The sequence below is a fragment of the Manduca sexta genome, unplaced genomic scaffold (assembly GCF_014839805.1).
Source record: "Manduca sexta isolate Smith_Timp_Sample1 unplaced genomic scaffold, JHU_Msex_v1.0 HiC_scaffold_3733, whole genome shotgun sequence".
Taxonomy (NCBI): domain Eukaryota; kingdom Metazoa; phylum Arthropoda; class Insecta; order Lepidoptera; family Sphingidae; genus Manduca; species Manduca sexta.
The window spans coordinates 1-11,723 of NW_023594834.1; the positions used below are offsets into that span (position 1 = coordinate 1).

General features: G+C 37.9%; 1 protein-coding gene and 1 long non-coding RNA gene across 2 annotated transcripts; both read left to right on the forward strand.

The window, feature by feature from the left end:
* Positions 1-6: 6 nt before the first annotated feature.
* Positions 7-2,459, forward strand: LOC119193202. The gene is made up of 6 exons (XM_037446841.1): positions 7-32; positions 486-617; positions 861-980; positions 1,338-1,501; positions 2,040-2,158; positions 2,343-2,459. The coding sequence occupies exons 2-6, from the start codon at positions 487-489 to the stop codon at positions 2,457-2,459; spliced, it is 651 nt and encodes a 216-aa protein (XP_037302738.1). The 5' UTR covers positions 7-32; position 486.
* A 5,169-nt stretch (positions 2,460-7,628) lies between these two features.
* LOC119193203 lies at positions 7,629-9,448 on the forward strand. Its single transcript, XR_005113879.1, has 2 exons — positions 7,629-7,743; positions 8,224-9,448. It is a non-coding gene; the product is annotated as an uncharacterized LOC119193203 (long non-coding RNA).
* Positions 9,449-11,723: the final 2,275 nt, after the last annotated feature.

Consider the following 11,723-nt stretch of genomic DNA (forward strand, 5'->3'; position numbering starts at 1 on the left):
CTCGACAAACGCTTCTCTATCACCTCTAGCGGGTACGTTAATGTAGATTTGATATTTTGTCTAAGGAGACCTAGCGTTAATAATTGACAAGTGTAACAAGGAATATATTGTTACAACGAGGTACTTATAGATCATTTTAAGGTCGATCGACCAACGATAGATGTTTTCAGCTCTATTCTATTGGATAGACTGTACCTACGTACTTACTGGTTGACCCTGGAACGCGACTTACCAAAACGAGAAGCCACACATATTTCAACGCGAGCGCTGTTCATACTATCCTAGCACCCTGGTGTGTAGGATTATAACATTATTACTAAGTTTTGGGAGACTACCACGTTGCCTCGAAATAACAGGCAATCCCAAACATGCAAAGAGTACTTACCTATCGATTATTTTTATCTTCGATACTAATAAGTCGCTTCTGAATAAAGATCTATGTAACTCCTGAACACGAATGTCCCTAACAATACAAGATTTGGCAGCATGAGCGAGAGCACCGGCTGCGGGAGCACCAATGACGATGAGGAGATGGAGCTGGGCGCAGGCACGGTGCCGCCCATCTCTTCCAGCGCACCCATCGACGACGGACAGTTTGCTGCCAATATAGATCTCAGGTTTACAGTTATTTGTGTATCCAACATTCTTGTTCGGTCTGGCGAGATAACCTGGATTACATATAACGTCGTTATATCTGCCAGTCGCCCAAGAATGCAATGTCTGGCATTGGCTCTGCCGAGATAAGTTCTGTGTAAGAAATTTTAAGGCTAGGTTTGTGAAATCTGCCAATCCGCACTACTGTAGTACTATCCCCTGTTAGTAGTAGAGGAGGCCGATATTATTGTATTAATGAACTTCAGGTACGGAGGACAATATCTGACGCCGGAGCAGTTGCCAGAGTTCTGTGACCAGCTTCATCACCTGGTCGAGGTTATCAGAAACATACAGTCTTATGCGAAAGTCACGGGGGAGTATCCAAGGTAATTACCTACTTACTTATCAGTGTTTAGTTTTAGTTTATAAGTAACCTACTTGCTATTAGATCTGAGGAAATTCGGTTTTAATTTTAAGAGCTATCATTGGGTTAGGTTTTCCATTGAAATACTCATTAACTTAAGTAGGGTTCTTTTGGATTTAGGATATGAGTAGTGTTATGAAATTAATATTTGTTCGGTTACTCTATGTATTCAGTATGTAGGTAGAAATTTGCTTATGACAAAAATAATTTCGACAGTACTTCATATATCGGCAGTCTAAATTTATTAGGGGGAGGGATCAGGGAATGTTTAGGCTTTGCCTTTCAATATCTACTTATGTTTCAAATATTCTTTGTGTAGTAAACTAGAGCGCCGTTTGGAAGAGGAGGCGCGCGAGGTGTCAGCACTGGCGGCGGAGGCGCGCAACGCTCGGGAGGTGGTGGCTCGCGCGCGCACTCAGCGCCGGGCGGTGCGCGCGCAGAGGAAACATCTCACCGCGCATCTCGCCAGTCTGCGGGAGACTGGTAAGGCGTGGTGGTTCTTGTACTATGAGTGGGACCACTGCAATGATCACTTTTGTCGCCACGGGCTTAGCTACCGTGGGACTAGGTGGTGCAGTGCACCGGTGCCCCCGAGGCAAGGACGTCCTTGAACCCAGACCAGTGGCTATTTGTAGTTTTTGACTTTGTGAAACCTAAATCAATCTTACCTACCAACAAGTTTAATCGGGGACATTGTTTTACGCCCTGTCCGGGTTTTTGCATGGGCTAAGCGTGTTACACGCACTAGGCCGAGTGGACTCTTATTTTCGCACCTGGACCTTTAGTTATCTAGCTGAGCCGCTGTTTGCAGAGATAAAAGCAATGTGACTACTGATGTGTTCCGGTTTGAGCGAAATTGTTAGTAGTGTAATTATGGTTGTGACGTATGAGATTTAATACGTCTAGTCCAATGACGTATATTCTGCCTAGTCTCAAAGTGATGACTGCAGTACAGTCTCAGTTGTCACGCATTGCTTCTACGGGCAGTCATATTTGGATAATATCAAGCATAAAATTGTAGAGGTTCGTGAACTGGAAAGCACCGTGCGGCTGTCGGATAGGAAACTGTACAAGAGTTGGGAGGTGCTCAAAGACTCCACCGACCCTGTGGTCTTCGAACCTTTGCTCGATGAAGTTAAGGTTTGTACGCGTAAAGTAGTCTGCTATGTGGATCTTTTAGCATTACGCATTCATTATCGCGTATTTTTTTATTCACTATCGAGTGATCAATTCCTTATTTCTTAACCAGTAAAGTGCACGATGAGCCAGTGAGATTATCTTCATATGAATTCATTTTACCTATACACCCTATGGTTTATTATAGAACAAGCAAACGGCACTGGAATGTCTCGTTCGTTTGATAGAAAGCCGACAGTCTGCTCTCGCTCGCACAACAGCGCCACCACAACCGTTACCTCCACCGGAACCGAGTGGACAATGAAAGGTACTATATCTTTGCATATATGACTTGTCTTTATTCAAACAAGGCATAAATTAGCGCGGCTTGGCTGTGTCTAGTGTTGCCAATTTCCATGAGAGATGGTGACGACTTTCAATCAGGTGATCCGACTTTGGTATGCCTTTCCAAATAAATAAAGGCAGTATAAGATATAACCTAGGATAGTTGGTAAAAAAAAGATATCAACACAAAGTTTATTGAATCAATTTGTAAATGTCATTCCATCTAAATCCTAAGATGTCCTGATCTTAATGTTAGCTGCGCTGAGATACATTCAAGACGCATGATTTTAATTAGTTCCAATAGAATTTTCATACTTTCTTGTATGCTTGTTGATAGAATTATATTTTCTAGACACAACAGCTACTACAGGCCCTACTGGCCGTAAACGTCACGACGGCTCCGGTCGGAGGACCAACTGCAAGCGCAGAAGAAAGGACACCAATAGAGAACCACGCTCTGTGCCGTTGTCTGTAGAGCCAAGCAGGCATGCGCCTACACCTCAGGTATGACAAAATGATGAACATTGTATCCAAAAGATTTGTTTCTTTTATCTTTTTAAATTTGCGTATAATTGAGATCAGTGAATGCCAGTTTGAAGTTAGTCACGAGTGGTGATAAATTTATAATTTTATTAACTACACAGTGAATGCCTCGGTGGCGTAGTTGTATTGCATGTCCGGTACAACAGCGCTCTGAGGTCCTGGGTTCGAATCCCGGCCGGGCAAAGTGATATTTGGGTTTTTCTGCTCCAGTATCAGCCCGGAGTCTGGAAGTTGTGCCCGATATGATATAGGCTCGCCCCTATCACATCATGGGACGGAACATACTTGGCGTAAAGTGGGTGCCCTAGTTGCGTTTCTGCATATACCTTCGGGGATAAAATGCGTGATGTTATGTTTATGTACACAGTGAATGATGTGTAACTTAGGAGGTAAACGTCTGTTTAAGTCATTCTTAATATTATTATCTCTGTGTTGTTTTTATTGCATTCAAGTTAATTATTATTTATTTAAAACGTAGGTGCGTAACTTTAAGCCGGCGAACTCAGATTACTGTTACTATATTCGGGCATTGAAAAGTTTGGTGTAGGATTCTAGTAATACAACCGTGTTTTATTGTCATCAGGTGACCCTCTACATCCAGGGCAACGAAAGCACATCCAGGTACAGAGTGGGAAGCACCGGAGCTGTCGCGTTGACGCCCCTGAGCTGCCATCTGGTGGCAGCGTTAGAGACATACTCTTCTTCACCACTAATTAAACTGGTTTTACGTAACGAGTTCCAGCCCGAGAGCAGCAAAAGCTTATAAATTGTTTTACTAAAATATTTTATTTTAATTGTTATCTTTAGAACAATCGCGAGAATAAACCATTTAAAATAAGTGGTGTGTGCTAAATTCTATTGATTGACTATTTTGGCCATCGAAGATAACGTTTAAAACTTTTAGAAAGTAAGCAGCAATTATTTAAAAAATATTTTATTAAATATAATTTAAATTACAAACCGAAACTTAATGAAAAGGTTGAGTTACAAAATTGATATATTTCTATAGCTAATAATGCTATCTTTTATTTTTGTGTATGTAAACAAAATTTTGCCATAGTCTATGTTGCCAGAGTTAGTGATTTTTGGACAGTTTTTTAAAATATTATTGGTGGGATAGCATTCTAGAAGAGAATATTCGGAGATCTTTAAGCTGCTGGGGCTGCTGTTTCTGCTGCCGCGGGTGCGGGGACGTCAGGATTAGCTTCAGGGCTAGACCTTGCCTGAAAGAGTTCGTTCGTTAGTATGTCAGAAATGCTCACCCTAGATCCCGTGTTGGGACCTTGCTCAACTTTTGTGCTTTAATAAACATTTACAAAATAACTATACTTAGAAAGTGACGAAGTACGACGAAATTGGTTCTAATATTTTTCTGTAACATAATTACCACATGTTCAAGGTGCCTTTGATAGCACACACAAAAAGGTAATATGGTAAAAATGTATTTAGAGCTTTCTGCAGCCAAGGCCGGGAATGTTGAGAAGTAACTAACAGTCTTATTTATAAACTCGTTTTAGTCTTAAGAGGTGGTTAAGAATTGCTTAAATATAGCTGTCAAAAACATCACCGGTTCCTAGTTTAAACCTAATTGAGAGGCAAGATGGCGGTTTTCGACGTACAGCTGATCGAGTAAATTTGTGTTTTTACTAAGCATAGCTTTGCGAATTTTTTATAAGTAAGACTGATAATGTCTATCTAAAATTTATCTGGAATATCATACCTCAGCAACGGCTGTAGCAGCTGATGGAGGAGTTATTCCACCAGAAGTAGCGTCTTCTGCTACTTTTGATTCTGCTACTTCTTCTTTTTTTTCTTCTTCTGGAGCTGGCGCTGCATGACTAAGCTATAAATAAACGATCGTTTTAAAACGTTTTATAGAACAAAACACATAAAATACCAAGTCCTAATTTAATACGCCTGTTCACTTTTACAGTCGCTGTGACCGAAATCGGCAAGGAAGACAATTTTATGACGTTTTGTGACGTCATTGTCATTAAGGTGCGTGTGTGGAAGCGAGATAGCGAGGTCTTCGGAAAATAATGCGTAGATAAATCCTTTAGTACTTTTAATATTTATAATACTATTTCTTGCCTAAATTGTGATGTTATTTGCCAACAACGCAATGTTATTTTAAAATCATACTTAGTGAAACAACACATAGAAATAAAACTCTCTTCAATATTCTTATTTCAACTATAGTATTTTGGTCTGTTAGTAATTGGTATTGATTATCTTTCAACTTCATTTGTTTATCATGTAACGTTACGATTATAAATTATTAGATTGCTTGGTTATTAGGTAAATTGTACATAATATCTATTGATTCCGTATAAGCAGGTACCTACGGTAAATGCGTGAAGTCGTAAATAAGTTAATTATCATAATTCGCAGTTAGAAAGTGAATTATTACGGCTATTAGCTACGCATTATTGAATATTGAACCATTGAAGATACTGTTAAGCCTCCTTTTGACCTTGATTAATGCCAAATTCCGGTTTCCCAGTGAATCTTGAAAATATAAAATCAGACTATCTACCAGTCATTACTATATGTGAATATATTAGTAATGTAATAACAAAATAATTTTATCGTCGTGATATTCGATTTAATATCATTCTATTTCTCTACAAAGTTATATGGTCTCATTTTGATATTTTATAGAAATCGATCATAGATCCCAGATGCCAAATAGCCCAATCTGTGTTGAAGCACACTGAATCTATTGGTGATTAATATGCTTTATAAGATTTAAGATTTTAGTAATTTCTTTCTACATTATTGTTGTATCTTAATACTTTATTTTAGCTAACAGTTGTTCTTCGGAAATAAGTAATATAGGCTTCGAATTCCCTGTTCTCTAGTGCAAAATTTTACATAATATATTTTTTAATATAGGTAGACTGCTTTTCTTCCATAATCTTCTACTGCTTCTTAATCTATATTCTGTTCTTTTTGATTGAATTTTTCAGGTTTGATATTTCTCTAACTCTTGTTATGTTGTAAACATCATGGTAATATAAATGCATTGCTTCTTCTGAATATGTGAGCAGGATTCTATACGTCTTAACACCAAGCCACATTGCACTTAATAAGTCAATATCTTCCTCATTATTAATTGTAAGACAATTTACTTACATACCTTAACGGCCACGAAGGCAAACAGGGCTACAACAACAAGAAGCTTCATCTTAAACTGTTCCGCAGCAAGATTTCCAGTTAAATAAAGACGTGTTAATTTTGTAATTTAATTTATATCACTAGTACTCCGGCAATGATAATCAAAGGCTATTGTGACCGCTGTGTTATGGCGTGTGTTTATAAAACACCTCAGGGTGGAACAATTGAAATTGTTATCGGTTTGGTCGTTTCGAATTCGCTCTTCTTATTATGATTTATGGTTGAGTGGCGTGCGTCATGTACGATGGATATGACTTTTTGGATTTTTCGAGATATTTGACTTGAAATGATATGTGTGTCTCTGGTTCTGAAAATGTAGAGATGTTTGAGTAGTGGTAACCAGGGTTGCAGGCGGGTCAGCACTATTTTTAAGGATTTGCAAGTTGCTCAACTGATTTTTACTGATCACCGACAAACGCGTACAACACCAGATGAATCATGGATGTGCTGTAGGCGGCATTCTAAGAAAGGAATTGAGAAAATAACATTAGTCATTGGTCTCGTATGGCCCTACAAGAAGGGAACAGACAATGTGGGGCTCAGTTACATTTTGTTGTTTTTTGTTTGGAGATCTGCCGTGGTTATCATCGGGCACCCTGCTAACAGTGTCCAAGTGATCCCCCGGCATAGCAACCACGGCAGTCCCTGTGAAAATTTGGTGGGCCCTACCGTCATCACCGAGGGTGTCAGCGGACGGTACGCTGGTGACCCACGGCTATCCGGTTACAGGGCCCGGGAGGAAGAAGGGAGGAGATGGAGGGAAGGAAGAGAAAAGGAAGGAGAAGGAGCTTTCTTAGGATGGTTGGAAGGAAGAGGGAGGGGAAATGTTTGCGAACCCTTGTAGGCCTCAATATGTATTTGGCAACCATGAGGTATACACACTGAACTGTCAGCCTAGGGTCGCGGCAAATGTACCACCATGCATGGGCGTGCATTTGGTGTGGAGACCTCAAGAATTGCCTCGGGGGCAAGGCTTAGTTACATTTGGGCCATCCACCAATGAAGTCCCGATGGGAAGCCCACGTCCTAGCTTATAAATTCCAGGTTTCCACTGGGGATAGCTCTACTAAGTAAAACAGATTGTGATTGCTATCTGTTTTTGTATACTGCCATTCGGCATGAGGGTATATAAAGTTATCCAATATTAGTAGGATCATGAATTGGCCGCAAGGCGTGACGCCTTTAGTATTTTTTTCCAATGTAACACTTTGACAATTTTTATAACGTATACGTACTTACTTAATTTGCCTGAAATCATATCTCATTTAAGAGGTACCATGTAGGGCATGCAATAAGGGCTAGATGATTCATTATGATTCAACCTAGTGTACATACCTACCTAGTCTTTCCTTTTCGTTCTGTCCCTATAAAATTACGCATAAGGGACATCCTACAGAAACATGCATTTCTTCTAGATTTTTCTTTATGAATTGATCACTTGGAACTGCGTTTTAATTAAAAATTAACTTGTTAATCACTCCAATACACGTGTCCGTGGCGGGAATTCAATTAAAAATAATTTCATGCGCCGTCTTGAATGCAAGGTAATGAGAACTTTCTTTGATATTAGGTTATTTTTACTATGAAAGAGGAGAAGAACAGGTCTTTTGTCTGCATGCACACAGTACATAAGTAATTTTATTTACAACTTCGTATAAGAGCGTCGCCAACTGATGGCCCAGGGGGAGGAAGTTGATATGGAAAATGAGAAAAGTATGAATTAAAGTAAAGTCGAGAGCACAATATGTTTCTCCCCATTCCCCCTCTCCTGCTTTAACAATAGCATACATAGAGCAGAGCGTAATTGAGCGTGCGGAATATTAGGAATGGTATTGGTGAATTCTTTCGAGTTTTAGGATCTCTGGGGGGGGGGGGCAGCTGCTCCTCCCTGGTGACGCCCTTGACTTCGTATTTTACGGCACTTCTATTTTTCCGTTCCCATGCTCAAATACTCACTTTATAAATTGTGTCGACCAGCGAGCGAGTAGACTGCTTAAATTTTATGTGATCTTCATCGTCTATAGACACCCACGTCACCAGAAGAACTAAGGATTCGTCGCCAACCGCCCAGGAATAGAAATAGGTAAAAGCAGGGTGGTGTTTTATCCTGCAAATATAGGTACTCACTTACGTAAATGTGGGGAAGTATTAAGATATAATATAACATGGTTTAGAACGAAAATCACCTAATGTTATGTAAGTAGGTACATAATATTAGACTGCTCTTGGGCTAGCCGAGGTCTGTGCCCCGGGCGACGAATACAGAGGGCGGCAAATTCAAACTTGGTAGACGAATACATAACTTATCATTAATGCAACTTTGACTACGGAGACATACAGTGCATTCAACACTAAAAGTATTTCCCGCGGAGCGCAAAATGATGTTGAAGATGACAAAGGTGAAAATATTGGTGGGTGGGGGCGGCATTTTCCAGATTTTGCCCCACCTCGAAAAAATTCAAGATCCGGTGCTGCTGGCTTACCCCCCCTAGACCCGGGGCTGGAGGCTTGCTAATCTTATACTTTTAACTATATTTATTTCCGATCCCATGATCGGTTTTAGATCGAAAGTTCCCAAGATTTTGTCAGCAGAGGTTTTTTATAATAAAACGTACTTAGAAAGAATTTTTGTAATAAGCCGTGTAAGTTTAAGAATTTTTATGCCGGATAGCTTTAGGCAGGTACGATGAGATAGGTACCTAATAAGCCGGCGAGGCTTGATGGCCTCTTCTCTGATCAATAAGGTGATCCTCACCACGCATAAACTGTGCTCTACCCTTAGAGCTCTATCGTTATGATGAGGAATGTAATCGTGATTGGATGAAAGTTAAATGAGTCTCTAAAATATCGATACCGGAAATTTCAATTGTCGTAAGGGACAAACCATCACTTTTCAGGAGAGCCAAAAAACATATTTTTTTGTCTTAAATTCGTTGTAACTTTTTCATTTGTAATCGGATTTTAAAGGTGTCTAGGGACCACTGATCTATTTTTTTGTGCTCTTTCTATTAGCTTTATCCAAATTAACGTAGGTCCACTATTTTCAAAGATAGATGTCCCTTACATCCCACCAAAAATGAATAAAACGCCTATACACCCTTAGCTTAGTAAGGTTGCATAGGTTGTAAAGGACATTTCTACACAAATTAAACGAGCGTTTTAGGTAATAAATGTCACATTACCTCAATGTGAAGGGTAATAGAAGGTCCAAACTTATAAAATTTTAAGAAATAAAACCCTTACTACATTTTTATTGTCTTTTTATTAGAGTAAATCGAATTAAAAAAAATAACATTCGAAGAACAAATCCAAGTCTTATAATGAAAATTAATGTTCCTGTATAAAAAAAAAAAAAATCCTAATCCAGTATTTGGTACAAACTTTCATAATATTTTTTCATATTTTCTAAAATAATCTCAAGTATCAAAATAATAAAAAATTTAAATATGTCTGTCATAAAAACAATTATGACTAGTAACATAATACACAAACAATATTAATTATAAATCAATGGAGTTTCTGGCACACTTTACCCATATTTGGTAACGAAAGATCAAATACTCTATTGCATTATTGTATAACTTTTTTAAATCATTAAATTTATCTACTGATATAGGAAGACGATTTCCATACAATGTCGGCAAAACTATGTTCTTGGGATCTTGGTTTTCTACAACTTCAGCAATTGTTTCTTCGTCTTTTCCTTTCCTTGTCTTTGATCTTTTACCTTGAAATTTCCCATTACTAAAAAATCCTTCTTTTTCTCTCACCTAAGGCTATTATTTGGGGATTTTCATCTTCTTTCATAGAATACTTCACTTCTGCAATTTTATCTTCATGATTGTTCAAAGCCACTGTTCGTATCTTTTTTAAATGTGTTTTTGAGTAATTTCAGTGAAAATTTTAGACATCATATTATGTTCTGTTCTGAAATTATGTTTAAAAATGTTCCAAAATATTTATTTGGTATGGTTTTGTCCTTTCTTACCGATACTGCGTATGCTGGCCATTAGCTTGGAGCCCAAATGATAATTCGCTTGGTCTCCCGTTCAATAACGGCATGCGTAGAATCAATTGGCATGTATTGATGCCTAGGTAATTAATAATATATTTGTACTCCTTGAATATTAACAGTAATTTTCAAAAAATTACTGATTGCGATTAGTAGGTATTATTTAGTTTTTATTCTTCCCTGGGCAAGAATCGCAATAGAATAAACATTTTCGATGGAGCGGTTATTAATTTCAAGAAGGAATTCACAAACACAAGTGGCAATGTCGTTACCTCCACGTTTATCACGTCTAACACTCTCTCTCTCTACAAGAAACAATGTCCAATGTTAGTTTCATCCATAGAATGTGCATGCATTGTTGCAGATAAACGGCATATTTTCTGGAGTAGCATAGAACCATGCTCTCCCCATAATATGGGGTAGTCAGCACTTCGTGTTAACCAAAAATTACAGTTAGTATATCTTTTAGATCAAATTCTGTGATCAAGTGAATATTAAATCTTTGATAGCTAGCTTTTTTCTCCGCAAATGAAAATCAATTTCCTTTTTTTCGTCCTTTCTTAATATATCTTCGTTTTCTTTTTTGTGCAGAGTATGCCCTTGTCTTATTTTGGCGTATGGAAACGTATATTATAATTATTATTAAATATAGCAATGAATACTTTCTTACTCATATGAATTTAGAATTTTCTGGACAGTTTTCTAGATAGATTCTAGAGAAATGTGTGATATTTCTTAATTCTTGTGCCAATAAAAGACAATAACTATTCTTCTGGCATTAGTGCGATGAAACTATACATAGTGTTTTAAAAGAGTCAAAATAAGCTGTTGCTTCTTCACTATAATATTGGTGCTTTACGTCTAGATCCTTCACCTTTTATTTATATAATATTCCTGTTAGGCTTCTTCTGCTTTCTACTAGTTTAGCATTTTTATCTCTTAGTAATGCTTGGTTATTTACATCTTACAGTCTAATCTTTTTCTTCTCTTACTTGATGTAATTTAATTTCATTTTCAATCAATTTCAACTCAGTCCAGCATCCTTGCGTTTTTTTATGTAATTTAACTTTGTTTGGTATTCGTAAGCGCATATTTAATGATTGACTTAGTTCTTAATCATTTCGTTTTATTTTTTCGTTATTTCCATGTCTTTGGTGAACCAGACTCCAGAACTGCCTAAAGAATAGTCTTCGTCAACATAAAGAAAATCAACGTGAAATTAAAATGTTTTTGTTGCACCTTTTTTTAGTAGTAGTTCTAAATTCGACATCAATCGAGCTATTTACTTTGGGTGTTGAATCACCCCATGAAGAGTGTCTTGTGTAGGCGGATACTTGTTACTGCCAAGTGTCTGAACGTAGTTTTTCCTCCTGGAAAGTTTCCCTAATCCCGAATGTCGATCTTTGAAACAGATTCAATTTGATAACAACCAATGGTACGCATAAATAATAAAATGATGTTGGTATGTAAAATAATGTGAGAAGCTCTATCAATATAAGGTCCGATAAAAGC

Coding starts and splice junctions, on each gene's coding strand:
- LOC119193202 (XM_037446841.1), top strand. CDS start 487: ATGAGCGAGAGCACCGGCTGCGGGAGCACCAATGACGATGAGGAGATG. Junction 981..1,337: donor GTCACGGGGGAGTATCCAAG/GTAATTACCTAC, acceptor TTCTTTGTGTAG/TAAACTAGAGCGCCGTTTGG. Junction 1,502..2,039: donor CGCCAGTCTGCGGGAGACTG/GTAAGGCGTGGT, acceptor ATAAAATTGTAG/AGGTTCGTGAACTGGAAAGC.